This window comes from Scyliorhinus torazame, chromosome 11 (assembly GCF_047496885.1).
Source record: "Scyliorhinus torazame isolate Kashiwa2021f chromosome 11, sScyTor2.1, whole genome shotgun sequence".
In the NCBI taxonomy this organism is placed as follows: Eukaryota; Metazoa; Chordata; class Chondrichthyes; order Carcharhiniformes; family Scyliorhinidae; genus Scyliorhinus; species Scyliorhinus torazame.
In genome coordinates, this window is record NC_092717.1 from 111,856,800 (window position 1) to 111,877,056 (window position 20,257).

Sequence of the window (20,257 nt, forward strand, 5' to 3'; positions counted from 1 at the left end):
TATGGGGATAGGGTGGAGGTGTGGGCTTGGGTAGGGTGCTCTTTCAAAGAGCCGGTGCAGACTCGATGGGCCGAATGGCCTCCTTCTGCACTGTAAATTCTATGATTCAGTTGCTCAAGCTCTCAGGATTCAGATAGACATCTCAGTACAATCCCAAACAATTCTCACTCTTGAGCTATTTTGCTAAACATATAGTGTTCATAAATAATGTTCGTAGTGGGTTCAAAGTGGGTCTTCAAGGCCTCCAAAATTTTACAAGTCTGGCTTTTCTGTTCCTCAGTGAGGCCTAGAGGACAATACAGATTGTAACACTCTTTCCCCAACACTGGTCATAGAGTTGCTGCTCTTATTAGTTCACGTTTCTTTTTCCACTCTGCAGCAATCTCATAATTCTACCATTGAGACAGGAAGAATTGCCAATTCCTTTTGAACTCCATGGGAGCAGTACTGGAATGCTCAAAGCCATACTGGCTTACCCAGCAGACAATGTCCTGTGCACATTTGCAGGCTAAAGTTTTAATTATTCTCTTTTTTGTTTACAACTGGCTGTCACAACTATCAAAATCCACTCAATTCACCTGCACAGTCCTGACACCATGTGCCATCTGACAGGAAAAACAGCCCTAAAACCTTTATTCACCAAAGATGAGACGTCACATGACTATGTCAAGTCACAGTGCACTGACGTATTTCTCTGAACACTCAACATGGAAACTGTTAATTTAAAACAATCAGCTTTGAAATTAAAAAGCATCAACCAGGCAAGGAAAATCCTCAAGAAATGACCTTTGTAAAAGAAACATTGACCATTGATTGGTATAGTGCACATGGTAATTGAGATTAATTGGAAATTACTGGAAATAATTGATATGCTTTTCAGGACTGATTTGTTTTTTTATTGACATGTTCAGAAGTTTTGTTTGAAACAAGTGTTTCTTTTTCCTCTATCCATGCAGGATTCAAAGGTAAATCAAAGCCTAATCTTTTGAAACAAGAAACCAGTAGTGTTGCTTGTGGCCTGCGAATTTTATTCCGAATGTACACAGATAAAAATCGTCGTGATGCTTGGGTGGAAGTTCAGCAGCGATTACTAAAGTAAGTAGCAATTCCTGTGACTGTAACTGGAAAGCACAGCTGTCAACTTTGAGGCTTGTTGTCCTGAGGAAAGAACTTTGAGAGCGAATGGGGAGTGAGGGGAAATCATCAAACCTTGAACAATTTTATTTTTAATATCCCTAAGATAGCATATTTTTAATTTTCAGACTTCCTTTATGTTGTTGAGGTTTTGGTTTGTGGGATGATTAACATACACGTTTTTGCTCAGATTGTAACCATAGGTTGATCAGTGACTGAAAGAGGAAGATATTTCAATGTTTTTAATTTAATTCTTCATTAATTTCCCTTCAGACATTGATATCTCTTTCTACATTTTTAGAATTTTTGATTCTAATATCTTCATTTTTTTTTTCACTTTAACCTTATGTTTCCAGAGATGATTTCTCTGCTGGGACTGGTTTCATCATCCCAAAGTATCTATTTTTCACAGTGCAGGTGCACATTCGTGGTGATCACACAGGCTCATTGCATCTTATCTAAATACTCATGTGTAGTTTTCCTTCTCAGCCATATCTGTGTCACTTTCAGGTTGACAATTCCAATGATCTCCTAGCTGGTCCCTCATCTTCCATGCTTTCTAAACTTCAGTTCGCCCAAAATTCTGTTGCCGTTATTCTATCTCTCATCAAGCTCTATCCACTCATCACTGATTTCCTTGCAGTGCCACATTGGCTGCTGGTCTCCTCCGATTTTAAGTTCTCACCTTTTCCTTTGGCTACCTGCCATTACTTAAAGCACAGAATACCCTATCCAATATAGTGGAAAGGGCATTTAGAGGCTTAATCATCCCAGCCAACTCTCTTACCCTCTAGCTAGTAGCAGGCTATGCAATCAGAATGAAATTAGGCCTTAAAACCTGTATGCAAACCCACATTTTACTGGATGACTTCTCATAATTTTAACCTTTGCTTCGCTCCCCTGCCCCCAGTCACAATTTCCTAGAAAAGGCAAACAAACTGACTCAACTTATTTGGAAACTTCTTTCAAAAACTCCAAACATCAAAGATGATTAGCAAAGGCCCAGGAGATCCCAAATGATCATTACTCAGTTTGTTTTCTATCACCCCAAATCGTCATTTTTTTCCCTGCAAAATCTTGTTTTCCACTAATGTGCCTACCACCAAGAATTCAGCTCTCACTTCACACATCTAACCTTGCTCCCTGTTTTCACCATTTAAATGAATAGCCTCTAGTTACAACTGGTCCATCACCTCGACTGATCTATCTGAATGTTATCTATGCCCTTCATATTTTTGAAGATCTGAATCCAATCCCTTAAAGGTATGCTCCTCTCCGGTAACTGTCCGTGTGGAGTTTGCACATTCTCCCCATGTTTGCATGGGTTTTGTCCCCACAACCCAAAGATGTGCAGGGTAGGTGGATTGGCCTCGTTAAATTGCCCCTTAATTGGCAAAAAGATAATTGGCTACACTTAAAAAAAAAAAAAAAAAAAAAAAAAATTTTTTTTTTTTTTTTTAAAAGGTATGCTCCTCAAGCATATCCAAACACAAGGCATGTATTCTGTGTCCACGACTCTGTGCGCTCAGCCAGGAGATCATCCTTGTTGCCTTTGTTGCCATCTCTTTAGAAGAGAGAGAATGCACTTAACTGTAGCAGGCTCATCAAAACAGTCAATAACCATAACTGACCAAGTTTCTATTATTTCCTTCCATCTGTAATTTACACCCTCCCTTGGTGGACTGCATCCCTTTTGCTTCAGTGTACCAAGTGCATAACTACACATTTAACCACACACAAGAATATTCTGGCCCATTTTTCCAACCTGTCAAATCTAGTTTGGGACAAAAAATATTTATCGGTTAAGCTTGATTTACAGGACTAAAACGTCTTTTAGGTTTACAACTCTATTCTAGATGTTTTTGAATATTGTGTACTGATGTTGAGTATTGTAACAAATACAGCAATTTTCTTTCAAGTGTTTGCAGTGAAGCTCTCAGCTACTTCCTGACACTTACCTCAGAAAGTCACCGGGAAGCCTGGACCAATCTCCTACTCCTTTTTTTAACGAAAGTTCTTAAAATAAATGATGAAAGGGTAAGAATCAGAATTAAATTGCCTATTTATGCATGCATTAGACTTTTTAAACCTTATGTCTTTTGTCATTGATCACAAAGTGAACATTATTATTTAATGCAAATTGTGTCTTTTTAAAAATATATATTTGTACTAGAATCAGCCAGCAGTTTTATATTTTTTCAATTTACTCTTGCCTGTCTTGCCCTGAATTTTAGCTTTAGTTTCCTTTTGAAAGAATCTACAAGCCTAAATTATAGCTCTTTAAAAATGCCTTTCACTTCCTTTCTAAATTGTAATAATATACCTTATTATGCAGTTTCAAACACTATTAAACTTGCAGTATTAAAGTTTTGGCATTTGGTTTGTAGCATGCAATCTTTTTATCAACCTGTAATTAAACTTGCTTCTCCAAGCCATTGTATTTTAGATGATGCTACCGAAGCTAACTTGTGATCTCCCTCTCTGTTCTGAAATGTATCAAATTCTGACTCATTTAATTGTTCAAATATGTGTCGAAAATCAGTGCAAAATGTTTGTCATGTTATATGGTACAAACTGACCAAATGGATATCAAGCCCCTTTCAGCATTTAGGCCAAAGAGAAGCAAGGCTTTTCCTCTAGGAGGAAATGCTGATGTTTAAGCACAACATGGACTTTAGAACATATGGGTCAGAGTTTGAGAGACTAAGTACTGACGTTGGGACTGAATGGGAGGTGTTCCATGGTCCCGATGGGGGTCCAACTGCCGGAACCATTCAGGACATGCTAATTGGCCAGCACTCATGCCACGTGGAACGGCGTGATTCATTGGGGCCAGGAATGGCACTCTAGAGACTGACAAGGTGCTGCTGCATATAAGCACTCCGCTCCCCACACACACTCATTCCAGCCAAGAAGATGGCACCCCGGAGAGCGGCACTGAGTTTCATTGATGACGAGATTGAGATATTGCCGGATACCATGGAGGAGAGGCGGGACATCCTGTTCCCCAGGGTGGGAAGGAGGCTGCCACCAGCTGAAGTCAACCGGGCCTGGGCAACGATGGCAGAGGCCGGGGGTGGGGCGTTGGCCCCACCACAAGTACTGGACAGCAGTGCCAAAAGAAGCTGCACAACCTCAGGGCAGCCAGGATGAGTCACCAGCTCTGTGCCTCTGGCACCATCTCTCTCCCCCCCCCCTGCCTAATGACCATGGCCCTGGCACTACACCCATCCCACACACTCCACATTCAGCAACCCACCCCACCATGCGGCCCCCACCAGGTGGACCGGTAGGCAACGCTGGTTGAGGAAGGAGAACACTCCCAGGCCAGCCAGGGTGAATCACCACCACCGCGCTCTTGGCACCACTCCCGGAACACAATCCCACTCGCCGGCAATCTGCTCGCACCCCACCCTGCACTCCATGCCAGCACCCATACGGCCCGCCATGACCGGGTGTGCTGCACACAGGCCACTAGCTGCGGACTCCCTGAGCTGCCCACCTCCAAGTGTGTCTCACTGCATTATCTATCCCCCCCCCCCCCGCCCCCCCATCCAAGGAGAAGATAGCCCACAACCGCTGAAAGCGCTGAAGACCAGAGTGGGCAGGACAGACCTGAGACCGCTCATCGTCTCGGAGCAGAGGATGATGGACATTGTCGGCAGGGTGGGATAGGGGCAGAGACATAGGTCGGCATGGGACAACCAAGTGAGCCTCCAATGCATTGCAATGTCCCTATGACACATGGGTCATCCCTCCCCAAGATCTCACCATGAGTCTCATCACTGATGACACACCTGGTTGATGCATGGGCATCGTTGTAGCGGTTCTCCGCATCAGCCTGGGGTCTCCGGAAAGGGGTCATTAACCATGACTGCAGTGGATAACCCGTTTGTCACCCAAGAACCAACTCCTCACCTGAGGGAGCACTTCAAAGGGGTCAGGAACCGACGAGTGTGCCAGGACGAATGCATTGTGCATGCTGCCTGAGTACTGTGTGTAGACGTGCATGATTTGCAGCGGGTGGTCACACACCAACTGCACTTTCAACGAGTGGAAGCCTTACCTATTGACGAAGGGCACCCCCTCATGCACTGGTGTCCATAGGGGTACATCTATCACCCCCTGGACCTGGGGCATGCCTGCGATGGCATCGAATCCCACTGCCCGTGCAACCTGTGGGCTCAGTCTACATTGAAGTTGATATAGTGTGCCGCCCAGGCACATAGGGCATCCGAGACAGCGCGGATGCACCTGTGCACTGAGGTCTGCGATATCCCAGATCGGTCCCTACTCGGCACCTGGAATGAACCCGTGGTGTAAAAGTTCAGGGCGATTGTCACCTTGACGGCCACCGGGAGCGGGTGTCCTTCCCCCATACCCCCACTTTTTCAAGTGTGCCATCACCTGGCAGAGATGTCGCAGGGTCTTGTCGGCGACACACTCAGTGCAGCAGGTCCTCGATGGACAGGTGCTACCTATGTACATGGGGCCTGATGCGGTGCCTCCTTCCCACCTCCTCCTCAGCTTGTTGGGCGCACGGCTCTCCAATCTCACGGACTGGCCCCTGCTCCTTTGTGGCAGGTTCCTCCCCAAGCAGCTCCTCCAGCCTCATTGCATCCACAAGGGCCACCGTGGCTAGACAGATATCAACCATTCCTGGCTAGATATCAGAAATCCATTGCCTACAGGGGCTATGGGCAGACATGTTAGCATGGTACATTCTCCCGTGTTCACCCAGGTTTGATGGGGTACGCACTGGTCCTGGTGTGCACTGCAGCCCCTGCCCCCACATGTCCTCCCCCTCCAAATCCTGGCCATTCCCCCCGTGCCTTCTGCATCGTGCCCCTGGCCCCATCGGTGCCTGGTCCCGGGGAGGGGGGGTGGGGTCTCTAACCCCGCCACCCATCCCTGCTGGCAAGGGTAGCGGTGGCTGACACCAGCGATATGCTCTGTGAACCCTGTCCCCTCCTGTGGGGTCTAATGTGAATGTCCTCCTTGGGTGGGCTGTGAGATACCCCGCCAGCAGGGTGGCACTTGGTTGTGGGTGGGGTCATCGTGGGCCATCGACCAGTGCCTTGCTTGGTGCCATGCACACAGGCAGGGCCCAAGGTTGGGCTGGGCGAGGGGAGTGCTCATCCGTTGGGACCGTATCTGTAGTGTGCCGTGGGCTCTCTGCAACGTACGGGTTGTGCCTACCTGTCCGGGGACAGGAGTGCAGTGGGCAGGCGGGCTTGGTGATAGCCAATGACCCTGCAGGGTGAGCTAGCTGATAGTATCACTGGTGGAGCACCTGCCCTGTGAGGGGCAGTGTGCCAGGGTGGGTGCCAAAGCCCATGGTACATGCGTCCGCTATACAATGTTCTCTCTGCTCCTCCTCTGCTTCCCCTGCAGTGGAGCAGCACCTCTGATGGATGCGCTGAGGACTGCCAGCACTCGGTGGTCCACTGGCTGCGCTAGACAAGGCCCAACCCGTTGGTGGGGTGGCTGGGGTCTGATGGTTCCTAGGGGGGGTGGCCTGGGGGAGGGGAGGAGGGTGCAGCTAGTGGCACTCTGCACATTTAAGGGACGCAGTGGGCAGTTGGCAGGGTGCGCAACCAGATGGCGGCCTTGCGGGCTGTGGAAATGGTGGTCAGTGCCCGGACACCCCAATCTCGGCAGGGACATCCCAAATCCACAGCCCATCTCCTGGTGTTCCCCCGGCACTGACTGATGCCGCATCCCTCCACCCCCCCCCAGACAGCGGCACAGCTGTCAGCCCATTGTTGCGCCTTTGGAAACATTTCTTACTGCCTCTCATCCTCTCAGCAGCCACAGTGACCGATCCCTGATTTTAAATGCCACAAGTGAACCACGCCGGCGTCAATTCCGCCTGGCTGGAGACTACTGGATCGGGCCCATTAGTGATATGTTAAGGAGTACTGCTGTACGTTCTGCATGCCCACGCCAGTGCGGGGCGTGGAACGCGTTCATGCCGCCATCTAGGTGCTGGAGCATGGCATTCAGTTGGGTGCTTGCCACCGATTTTGATTTTTGGCTGACACCCGATTCTCTCCCTGATCCATGATTCGCGATTCTGGCATTGCTGGGTGGAGAATCGCACCTATGTACTTAGGAACATATGACAGACTTTCTTGTAAGTTCAACAATTGATAGATAATGGGTGGGATTCTGCGTCCCATTGCACCTGTTTTCTGGTGCAGTGTCCCACCGGCAGCAGCGGGAACCTCCGTCCCACAGCCGGCTATTGGGGTTTTCCATTGTGCGTCCCCACGGCATCGGGAAATCCGCGGGCATGAGTGCGCTGCCAGCGAAGCAGAGGCTCCCGCCGATGGAGAATCCCACTCAATATATTTTAAATTGAGATAGGATTCTTTTTTCTACAAAATGTGCAAGCTTTTATTTTAATCTCCACTTATTTTCAATACTTTTATCCCTTATATACCTTTCAATTGTTTGACCTACAAGAAAGTCCATATTGTGCTGAAACATCAGTCTTTCCTCTTAGAGGGAATGCGGAACAATTGTAAATCATGAAGAGAAGTACCACAGAGAATCATTGTTACTCCCTGAGCCATTTTTAAGACATTAGTATCATGATTTATATGTTCTGTGGTAACATTGAGTTTTGACCTAAGCCAGTTATTCACAGATTTCTCAAAGAATAATGCAATCGCAATCCCAAAAGGACCAGAGAAATATCCAATATTCCTGCCTAATGACGTAGAATTTATATTATTTAGCCACCAAAAACCAGTGGCTTTGACTAATACACATGTTGAATCTATATTTCACAGCTAATGTTTACAAGTATTTTTTATCTGTTAAGCTGTAATGGCTTTGTGCACTATTGACATATTTAACAAATTTTGTTTTCAGCATTTACCTGCAGACCATTATTTAAAATGTAAGATGGTCATCTGGACTTGTTGAAATTACGCAGAAACTGTTAAGGTTAGGTGCTTTTAAGAATTCTAAATCAAAGAACACAATCTGGCTATCCATTAAGGTAATTGACATGACAGAAAATAGCCCCATTGGGGAAGAAAGTGAACCACAGTAATGAATTATTTTAAAAGTAGAATTTTGAGGATGCTGGAAATCTGGAATAAAGATAGAAAATGGTGGAAAAATTCAGCACTTCGGACAGCATCTGTGAATACTAATGCTTAGAATCCAGTATGACTTCTTTAGAACTGAAGAAGATTCATGTCGGACACAAAACTCTTGTTTCACTCTCCAAGGTTCCTGACAGACCTGCTTTTTACAGCATTTTATGTTTTTAGTCAATTATTTTATTTATTTACAAACATTCACTTCAGTCTGGGCAATAACCATCCAATTTAACTAACAAAACAAACATTCTTGTTCCTTTTTACCATCTTTGGATTCTCTTCACCAGAATCAATGCAATTGATCTAATTATGGGACAATATATGAGAAAGGTCAAAGGTGGATAACTCCCAGTTTCTAATTATTTGTTTTTTGAACTTGTTTGGTCGAACAAATAATTGACCTGTTTCAAAAATTGAAACATTGATATGCCTCTGACTAGGCTACATTTGTAATCATCATTTAAAAAAATAAAAATTTAGAGTATCCAATTCGTTTTTTCCAATTAAGGGGCAATTTAGTGTGGCCATCCACCTACCCTGCACATCTTTGGGTTGTGGGGGCGAAACCCATGCAAACCCGGGGAGAATGTGCAAACTCCACACGGCCAGTGACCCAGAGCTGGGATCGAACCTGGGACCTCGGCGCCGTGAGGCAGCAATGCTAACCACTGCGCCATTGTGCTGCCGTAATCATCATTTTTAACATCGTCATGAAATTTGCTCAACCTTGAAGATGAAACTCATTTATTCCTCCAATGTTTTGATGCCACAGTTTGCTTTGTCAGAATATGAGACTGATACTCCTGATTATTTAAAAATCGAGTTGCCGTAAGAGATGCTCAGTAGTTTCTTCATAGGAAAGCAGGAAGAAAACAGCAAATGTTGAAAATAATCAGCAGGCCATGTAGCATCTATGGAGCGAACAGACAAGTTTATATATAGGATGCAGACCCTTTCTCAAAATCATTGTATGAACATCTCCGATGAGGACTCTTTTAACAAGGGGTCTGTGTTACAAAAGACTGTACAGCACAGTGTTACGGGCCAGGGTTTAGAGAGCCCCAAAGTGTATCATGGAGTTCACCTGACCCACATCTTTTAATAGATTTGGTTATGGGGAGCACAAGGGCCCACTCTACAGGTGTGATGCAACAGAGATCTAAAGTACTTTTAAAACAAAACAATGTTTATTCTATGAATCCAGTTAACATTTTATAAACACACAGTAAACATCTTAGCACTATCAACTCAAATACTCCCCCCAAAGAATACAGTACTCTATAAGTAACCCTTAATCTTTCCGAGCAACATCCATAAGACAAATACCCTCTTTAATAAAGACATCAGGTTTAATTTCTCTACTGAGAGCAGTTATCACTTTTAAATTAGCAAGTGCTCTGAAGACATTCTTTTTATACAGAGAGAGATCAAAATTACACCTTGTTTGGCTAGACGCAACTCCAACTCTGAAAACGAAAGCTAAACACACACACTGTAGCTGCCATCTCAAAAACGAAAGTAAAAGCACAGACAGCCCAGCTCCACCCACACTCTGACATCACCGCAGCTATTTGGTAAACACTCATTTCTTAAAGGTACTCTCACATGGCAACAGGAGCAGGCCCTTTGGCCCTCCAAGCCTGCGCCAATCACGATTCTGGTCTGAACTACAACCGTCTGCACTTTCAGGTTCCCTGTCCATCTCTTCCCATCCTATTCATGGATTGATAAAGATGCTTCTTTGGATAATGCCACATTGGCTACAATGTGTTCCGGCAAACTCAACGCCCAGCCTTGAAATCAAGGTTGCAAAAGCCCGGCTCTCAAATTTGGCCGGGAATTCCCCTTAGAAGACCAGGTGCACAAATACTCCTCGTCCGGCCCCATTTCTCCAAATTGACCAGGATATTCGACATATCATGCAACAGGATTTTGAAGGACTAAAGGCAACCCCCCCACTGTGGAGATTGCGCTATTGAGCTTACCAGACTCTCTTCTTTATCCATTCTCTTAAGTACATCTCGCAGTTCATCAATGTGGACGCTAACAACCTGCGCCAAGGTTTCACGCCCTAGCCGTCTAAACACAACAGAAACACAGTTGGAACTTTTTTTTTTTTAAATAATATTTTATTAAAAATTTTTGGTCAACCAACACAGTACATTGTGCATCCTTTACACAACATTATAACAATACAGATAATAATGACCTTTTTTATATAAACAAGAACAAAAGAAAACAACAACAAATAAATAAATATTAAATAACAAAAATAAAAACTAGCCCTAATTGGCAACTGCCTTGTCTCAGGCCACACCCCCCCCCCCCCCCCAAGTCCTGGGCTGCTGCTGCTGCCTTCTTTTTTCCCCCATCTATCTTTCCGCAAGATATTCGACGAACGGTTGCCACCGCCTGGTAAACCCTTGAGCCGACCCCCTTAGGACGAACTTAATCCGCTCTAACTTTATGAACCCCGCCATATCATTTATCCAGGTCTCCACCCCCGGGGGCTTGGCTTCTTTCCACATTAGCAATATCCTGCGCCGGGCTACTAGGGACGCAAAGGCCAAAACATCGGCCTCTCTCGCCTCCTGCACTCCCGGCTCTTGTGCAACCCCAAATATAGCCAACCCCCAGCTTGGTTCGACCCGGACTCCTACTACTTTCGAAAGCACCTTTGTCACCCCCATCCAAAACCCCTGTAGTGCCGGGCATGACCAAAACATATGGGTATGATTCGCTGGGCTTCTCGAGCACCTCGCACACCTATCCTCCACCCCAAAAAATTTACTGAGCCGTGTTCCAGTCATATGTGCCCTGTGTAATACCTTAAACTGAATCAGGCTTAGCCTGGCGCACGAGGACGACGAGTTTACCCTGTTTAGGGCATCTGCCCACAGCCCCTCCTCGATCTCCTCCCCTAGCTCTTCTTCCCATTTCCCTTTTAGTTCGTCCACCATAGTCTCCCCTTCATCCCTCATTTCCCTATATATATCCGACACCTTACCGTCCCCCACCCATTTCTTCGAGATGACTCTGTCCTGCACCTCTTGTGTCAGGAGCTGCGGGAATTCCCTCACCTGTTGCCTCGCAAAAGCCCTCAATTGCATGTACCTGAATGCATTCCCTTGGGGCAACCCATATTTCTCAGTCAGCGCTCCCAGACTCGCGAACTTCCCATCCACAAATAGATCTTTCAATTGCGTTATACCTGCTCTTTGCCACATTCCATATCCCCCATCCATTCCCCCCGGGGCAAACCTATGGTTGTTTCTTATCGGGGACCCCCCCAATGCTCCGGTCTTTCCCCTATGTCGTCTCCACTGTCCCCAAATCTTCAGTGTAGCTACCACCACCGGACTCGTGGTATAGTTCCTTGGTGAGAACGGCAATGGGGCTGTCACCATAGCCTGCAGGCTGGTCCCCCTACAGGACGCCCTCTCTAATCTCTTCCACGCCGCTCCTTCCTCCTCTCCCATTCACTTACTCACCATTGAAATATTAGCGGCCCAATAATACTCACTTAGGCTCGGTAGTGCCAGTCCCCCCCCTATCCCTACTACGCTGTAAGAATCCCTTCCTCACTCTCGGAGTCTTCCCGGCCCAAACAAAACCCATGATACTCTTTTCTATCCTTTTGAAAAAAGCCTTCGTGATCACCACCGGGAGGCACTGAAACACAAAGAGGAATCTCGGGAGGACCACCATCTTAACCGCTTGCACCCTCCCTGCCATTGACAATGCTACCATATCCCATCTCTTGAAATCTTCCTCCATCTGTTCCACCAACCGCGTCAAATTTAGCCTGTGCAATGTGCCCCAATTCTTAGCTATCTGGATCCCCAGGTAACGAAAGTCTCTTGTTACCTTCCTCAACGGTAGGTCTTCTATTTCTCTACTCTGCTCCCCTGGATGCACCACAAACAGCTCACTCTTCCCCATGTTCAATTTATACCCTGAAAAATCCCCAAACTCCCCAAGTATCCGCATTATTTCTGGCATCCCCTCCGCTGGATCCGCCACATATAGTAGCAGATCATCCGCATATAAAGATACCCGGTGTTCTTCTCCTCCCCTAAGTATTCCCCTCCATCTCTTGGAACCTCTCAGCGCTATCGCCAGGGGCTCAATCGCCAGTGCAAACAGTAATGGGGACAGAGGACATCCCTGCCTTGTCCCTCTATGGAGCCGAAAATATGCCGATCCCCGTCCATTCGTGACCACACTCGCCACTGGGGCCCTATACAACAGCTGCACCCATCTAACATACCCCTCTCCAAACCCAAATCTCCTCAACACCTCCCACAGATAATCCCATTCCACTCTATCAAATGCTTTCTCGGCATCCATCGCCACTACTATCTCCGTTTCACCCTCTGGTGGGGCCATCATCATTACCCCTAACAGCCTCCGTATATTCGTGTTCAGCTGTCTTCCCTTCACAAACCCAGTTTGGTCCTCATGAACCACCCCCGGGACACATTCCTCTATTCTCATTGCCATTACCTTGGCCAGGACCTTGGCATTCACATTGAGGAGGGAAATTGGTCTGTAGGACCCGCATTGTAGCGGATCCTTTTCCTTCTTTAAGAGAAGCGATATCGTTGCTTCTGACATAGTCGGGGGCAGTTGTCCCCTTTCCTTTGCCTCGTTAAAGGTCCTCGTCAGTAGCGGGGCGAGCAAGTCCAAATATTTTCTGTAAAATTCAACTGGGAATCCGTCCGGTCCCGGGGCCTTTCCCGTCTGCATGTTCCTAATTCCTTTCACCACTTCTTCTACCGTGATCTGTGCTCCCAGTCCCACCCTTTCCTGCTCTTCCACCTTGGGAATTTCCAGCCGATCCAAAAAATCCATCATTCTCTCCCTCCCATCCGGGGGTTGAGCTTCATACAATTTTTTATAAAATGTCTTGAACACTTCGTTCACTCTCTCCGCTCCCCGCTCCGTCTCTCCTTCCTCGTCCCTCACCCCCCCTATTTCCCTCGCTGCTCCCCTTTTCCTCAATTGGTGTGCCAGCAATCTGCTCGCCTTCTCTCCATATTCATACTGTACACCCTGCGCCTTCCTCCATTGTGCCTCTGCAGTGCCTGTAGTCAGCAAGTCAAATTCCACATGCAGCCTTTGCCTTTCCCTGTACAGTCCCTCCTCCGGTGCTTCCGCATATTGTCTATCCACCCTCAAAAGTTCTTGCAGCAACCGCTCCCGTTCCTTACTCTCCTGCTTCCCTTTATGTGTCCTTATTGATATCAGCTCCCCCCTAACCACCGCCTTCAACGCCTCCCAGACCACTCCCACCTGAACCTCCCCATTGTCATTGAGTTCCAAGTACTTTTCAATGCATCCCCTCACCCTTAGGCACACCCCCTCATCCGCCATTAGTCCCATGTCCATTCTCCAGGGTGGGCGCCCTCTTGTTTCCTCCCCTATCTCCAAGTCTACCCAGTGTGGGGCATGATCCGAAATGGCTATAGCCGTACATTCCGTTCCCCTCACCCTCGGGATCAATGCCCTACCCAACACAAAAAAGTCTATGCGTGAATAGACTTTATGGACATAGGAGAAAAACGAGAACTCCTTACTCCTAGGTCTACTGAATCTCCACGGGTCCACCCCTCCCATCTGCTCCATAAAATCCTTAAGCACCTTGGCTGCTGCCGGCCTCCTACCAGTCCTGGACTTCGACCTATCCAGCCTTGGTTCCAACACCGTGTTAAAGTCTCCCCCCATTATCAGCTTTCCGGTCTCTAGGTCTGGGATGCGTCCTAGCATTCGCCTCATAAAGTTGGCATCGTCCCAGTTCGGGGCATACACGTTTACCAAAACCACCATCTCTCCCTGTAATTTGCCACTCACCATCACGTATCTGCCCCCGTTATCCGCCACTATAGTCTTCGCCTCGAACATTACCCGCTTCCCCACTAATATAGCCACCCCCCTGTTTTTCGCATCCAGCCCCGAATGGAACACCTGCCCCACCCATCCTTTGCGCAACCTAACCTGGTCTATCAGTTTCAGGTGCGTTTCCTGTAGCATAACCACATCTGCTTTAAGTTTCTTAAGGTGTGCGAGTACTCGTGCCCTCTTTATCGGCCCGTTAAGCCCCCTCACGTTCCACGTGATCAGCCGAGTTGGGGGGCTTCCCACCCCCCCCCCCCCCCTTGCCGGTTAGCCATCATCTTTTTCCAGCTTCTCACCCAGTTCCCACGCAGCTGTATCTCTCCCAGACGGTGCCCCCCCGCCCATCCTTTCCCGTACCCACTCCCCCCTTTCCCCAGCAGCAGCAACCCAGTAATTCCCCCCTCCCCCCCCCCCCCCCCCCCCCTGCTAGACCCACCGCTAGCGTAATTACTCCCCCCATGTTGCTCCCAGAAGTCAGCAAACTCCGGCTGACCTCGGCTTCCCCCCGTGATCACGGCTCGCACCGTGCGACGCCCCCTCCTTCCTGCTTCTCTATTCCCGCCATAATTATCATAGCACGGGAACCAAGCCCGCGCCTCTCCCTCGGCCCCGCCTCCCATGGCCAACGCCCCATCTCCTCTCCCTCCCCACCTCCCCCCATCACCACCTGTGGGAGAAAGAAAAGTTACCATACCGCAGGATTAAAACATAAAACCCCTCTTCGCCCCCCCCCCCCCCCATTCGCCCCACCACTTTGTCCAAACGTTCATTTTCATAATCCAATCATTCCAATTTTTCTTCTACAATAAATGTCCACGCTTCATCCGCCGTTTCAAAGTAGTGGTGCCTCCCTTGATATGTGACCCACAGTCTTGCCGGTTGCAGCATTCCAAATTTTATCTTCTTTTTGTGAAGTACCGCTTTGGCCCGATTAAAGCTCGCCCTCCTTCTCGCCACCTCCGCACTCCAATCTTGATAAACGCGGATCACCGCGTTCTCCCATTTACTACACCGAGTTTTCTTCGCCCATCTAAGGACCATTTCTCTATCCTTAAAACGGAGGAATCTCACCACTATGGCTCTGGGAGTTTCTCCTGCTCTCGATCCTCGCACCATAACTCGGTATGCTCCCTCCACCTCCAACGGACCCGTCGGGGCCTCCGCTCCCATTAACGAGTGCAGCATCGTGCTCACATATGCCCCGACGTCCGCCCCCTCCACACCTTCAGGAAGGCCAAGAATCCTCAAGTTGTTCCTCCTTGCGTTGTTTTCCAGTGCCTCCAACCTCTCCACAGATCGTTTCTGGTGTGCCTCATGTATCTCCGACTTCACCACCAGGCCCTGTATATCGTTCTCATTCTCTGCTGCTTTCGCCTTCACGACCCGAAGCTCCTGCTCCTGGGTCTTTTGTTCCTCTTTCAGCCCTTCAATCGCCTGTAATATCGGGGCCAACAACTCTTTCTTCATTTCCTTTTTTATCTCCTCCACGCAGCGTTTCAAGAACTCTTGTTGTTCAGGGCCCCATATGAAACTGCCACCTTCCGACGCCATCTTGGTTTCTGCTTGCCTTCCTTGCCGTTGTTCCAAAGGATCCGCTGCAATCCGGCCACTTTCCTCTCCTTTTTCCATCCGTGTCCAGGGGGAACACCCTTCTGGTTTACCGCACGGTGTTTTTAGCCGTTAAAATTTGCCGTTGGGGCTCCTATCAAGAGCCCAAAAGTCCGTTCCACCGGGAGCTGCCGAAACGTGCGACTCAGCTGGTCATCGCCGCACCCGGAAGTCCCCACGCACACAGTTGGAACTTAACCACACATTCAAATACCTTTGTCCAGCATGAATCTACCTATAGGTTTTACCCTTCCAGGCACAGAAACATTAAATTAAACTAACTTAAAACTATACTTTATTTCTAATGTTTACCAATGCAATTATAAATCCCATAAAACTTTGTTTTCCTAACAGTCTGTACCCTGAATGTTAACTTGTCTGTTTATTGATAACGAATAAATTGAGAATATACAACACCAAACAACAATGTTGTTGGTGAAGAATGAGACATATAATAATGGTTGAGTCATAGTTTCTGTGTTTATTTTTAAAATGTCCTGAGGTGAAGTGAGTATTTTGGAATAAATAGCACCAGGAACTAATTTGATTCACTCACTTGTTGACCTGAATTCCCCTATTATATATCTGTGACAATGGTTGAGCCCTGATGTAAGATTAATTTGGAAATTGATAATTCTTGGTTATTTATAAATAACATTTATAACATTTGATAATTCAAACATTACACCAAGAAGCCCGTGGAACTCTGTAGCACCTGAAGACTTATCTCTACAAATTGATAATGTAAATTTGACTCTTATTTGGGGAAATCTCAATATATAAAATAACACGCAATTGTTGGCTTCATTTGGAAAAATATACAAATTTAAAGTAATTTACTGTATTTCATCTCTGAATTCCTTTTTTTTTCATAAACAATTTTATTTAGGTATTTTTGGCATATAAAACAATGACATTGTATAGTACTGTACAAAAAGAAAAGGAAATAACGGATAGTACAAACCACAACTCCATTCTCACAAGGATCTGCCGAAACCACCCCCTACTCTACTCTACCATGGGCCCGCCCCCCTGCTGACGATTAATTCTCCGCAAAGAAGTAAATGAATGGCTGCCACCTCCGGGCGAACCCCGATAGTGAACCTCTCAAGGCGAACTTAACCTTTTCTAGACCGAGAAAGCTCGCCATGTCCGATAGCCATACTTCGGTCTTGGGGGCCTTGAGTCCCTCCATGCCAACAGTATTCGTCGCCGGGCTACCAGGGACGCAATGGCCAGGACGTCGGCCTCCTTCTCCTGGACTCCCGGGTCCTCCGACACCCCAAAGATTGCCAGGACTCATTACCACCCCAGTTTTCAAAACCCGGGACATGATGTCCGCGAATCCCTGCCAGCACCCCCTGAGTTTAGGGCACGACCAGAACATGTGCACGTGATTAGTTGGCCCACCGGCGCATCTGGCACACTTGTCCTCCAGCCCGAAGAATTTACTCATCCGGGCCACCGTCATGTGGGCCCGGTGCACGACCTTAAACTGGGTCAGACTGAGCCTGGCGCATGTTGCGGTCGTGTTTACCCTGCTCAGAGCTTCTGCCCAAATACCGTCCTCCATTCCCCCCCCCAGCTCCTCTTCCCACTTAAGCTCCAGGTCCTCAGTCTGTGTATCCTCTGCTCCCATTAGCTCTTTGTAAATATATGAGACTCTACCTTCACCTACCTCTCCCCTAGAAACTACCCTGTCCTGCCTCTCCTTTGGCAGGAGGCGTGGGAAGGACGGCACCAGCCTGCGCATGAAATCCCGCACCTGTAAGTATCTAAAGTCATTCCCTCCCGCCAGCCCAAACTTCTCCTCCAACGCCCTCATGCTCCCTTCCAAGAACAGGTCACCCACCCTCGCAATCCCCGCCCTCCGCCAAAGTTGATACCCATCGTCCATGTTCCCCGGGGCAAAACGGTGATTGACACAGATTGGGGTCCACACCATGCTCTCACTTCCCCTATATGCCTCCTCCTCTGGCCCCAGATCCGAAGAGCTGCCACCACTATAGGGCTAGTGGAGTACTGCGCCGGCGGGAGCGGCAGAGGCGCCGTAACCAGGGCTGCCAAACTGGTGCCCCTGCACGAAGTAGCCTCCATCCACTCCTAAACTGACTCCGTACCCACCATCCATTTCCTCATCATCGCTATGTTGGTCGCCCAGTAGTAGTTGCTGAAGTTTGGCAACGCCAGCCCCCCTTCCCCTCTGTTCCTTTCGAGCATCACCTTCCTCACCGCTGGGACTTCCCCACCCAGACAAATTCCAGGATAATTTTATTCGGCCCCTTAAAGAAGGACCTCGGGATGAAAATGGGAAGACACTGAAATATGAACAAGAATCTCGGGGGAATCGTCATCTTAACAGTCTGCACCCTCCCCGCTAGTGACAGCGGGAGCGCATCCCAACTCCTAACCTCCTCCCTCACTCATTCCACCAGTCGGGACAGGTTGAGCTTATGCAACTTGCCCCAGTCCTGTGTCCCCTGTATCCCCAAGTATCTGAAGCTTTCTCCTACCAGCCTTAACGCCAACCCCTTCAACCTACTCTCCTGCCCCCTCGCCTGAATTACGAACAACTCGCTCTTAGCCATATTCAATTTATATCCTGAAAACCGGCCAAATTCCCTCAGGATTTCCATTATACCGTCCATCCCCACCATTGGGTCCGATACGTATAACAGCAGGTCATCCGCGTATAATGAGACTTTATGTTCCACTCTTCCCCCCCCACCCCCGGAGCAGCCCTTTCCATTCCCTTGAAGTTCTCAGAACAATTTCCAGGGGCTCTATGGCCAGCGCGAACAGCAGTGGGGAGAGAGGGCAACCCTGTCTTGTCCTGCGGTGCAGTCTGAAGTAATCTGATGTCGTCCTGTTCGTCCTTACACTAGCCTCTGGGGCCTGATATAACCGCCTAACCCAGTCAATGAACCCGTCCCCGAACCCAAACCGTCCCAGCACCTTCCACAGATAGTCCCACTCGACCCGGTCAAAAGCCTTTTCCGCATCCATGGCTACCACTATCTCTGCCTCCCTGCTACCCTTTACGAACCCGATTTAGTCCTCCGCAATTACGTCCGGTACACAGTCCTCAATTCTAGTCGCCAAGATCTTGGCCAGTAACTTAGTGTCTGCGTTGATCAAAGATATCGGCCTGTAAGACCCAAAAGCCTCCGTGCCTTTATTCCGTTACAGAATAAGCGAAATAGTGGCCTGCAACATCGTCGGGGGTAGGACCCCTCTGCCTCTTGCCTCGTTAAAAACCCTGACCAGCACCGGCCCCACTATCTCAGCAAACTTTTTATAAAACTCCACCGGATACCCATCCGGCCCCGGGGCTTTACCCGACTGCATGACCTTCAGGCCCCCCAATATCTCTTCGATCCTGACCAGGGCGGCCAGTCCGTCTACCAACCCCTACCCACTCTTGGGAAGGTCAGTCCGTCCAAGAATCGCCTCATCCCTTCCGGTCCCCTGGCGGGTTCCGAAGTGTATAGCTTACTATAAAAGTCCTTAAACACCTTGTTCAGCCCTGCCGGGTCCCCACCAGATTTCCCTCCCCATCTGCTATCCTTCCTATCTCCCTAGCCGCTTCTCTCTTCCTTAGTTGTTGCACGAGCATTCTGCTGGCCTTCTCTCCATGCTCATATATCGTGCTTTTTGCCTTTCTAAGCTGCTCTACAGCCTTGCCTGTAGTCAGCACCCCGAACTCGGCCTGCATCCTCTGTCGCTTCCTGAGTAACTCTGGCCTCGGGGACCCCGCGTAGCTCCTGTCCGTCCGTAAAATTTCCTTCACCAGTCGGTCTGTTTCTGCCCTATCTGTCCTGTCCCTATGAGCCCGGATTGAGATCAGCTCCCCTCTCACCACTGCCTTCAGTGCCTCCCAGAGCACCGCTGCTGAGACTTCTCCAGTATCGTTTACCTGCAGGTAATTCTGCATGCATCTCCTGAGACTCTCACACACCGCCTCGTCCGCTAGCAATCCAATTTCCAGGCTCCATTGTGGGCGCTGAAAGGTACCCTTACAAATCTGTAGATCTACCCAGTGTGGAGCATGGTCCGATATGGCAATTGCTGAATATTCTGCCCCCACCCTCCTGGCCAGCAAGTCCCTACTCATGACAAAGAAATCAATTCGGGACTGAATTCCTATTTTTAATACTTACCACTATCTTGTATCCAGGTAAAACAGCTGAGTAATATATATTTGATGCCCATTTCCAGCCTGTCTTGTAATCCTCATTGACCTGAAACGTAAGTGCCTACATGCTTACCCATCACAGGGCGGCACGGTGGTTAGCACGGCTGCCTCATGGTGCCAGGGACAAAGGTTCCATTACGATCTTGGGTCACTGTCTGTGCGAAGTCTGCACGTTCTCCCCGTGTCTGCGTGGATTTCCTCCGGGTGCTCCGGTTTCCTCTCACAGTCAAAAGATGTGCAGATTAGGTGGATTGGCCATGCTAAATTGCCCCTAGGTGGGGTCACGGAGATAGGGTGGTCGGTGCAG

At 48.3% G+C, this 20,257-nt stretch overlaps 1 protein-coding gene across 4 annotated transcripts in view; it reads left to right on the top strand.

Moving 5' to 3' along the window:
* arfgef1 (ADP-ribosylation factor guanine nucleotide-exchange factor 1 (brefeldin A-inhibited)) overlaps positions 1-20,257 on the top strand; it is a 362,892-nt gene that overhangs the window by 340,660 nt on the left and 1,975 nt on the right. For all 4 annotated transcript variants that reach the window (XM_072467619.1, XM_072467620.1, XM_072467621.1 and 1 more), the window contains 2 exons: positions 957-1,095; positions 3,054-3,171. In XM_072467619.1, coding sequence (XP_072323720.1) covers positions 957-1,095; positions 3,054-3,171 — 257 coding nt within the window. The remainder of the gene's footprint in view (positions 1-956; positions 1,096-3,053; positions 3,172-20,257) is intronic.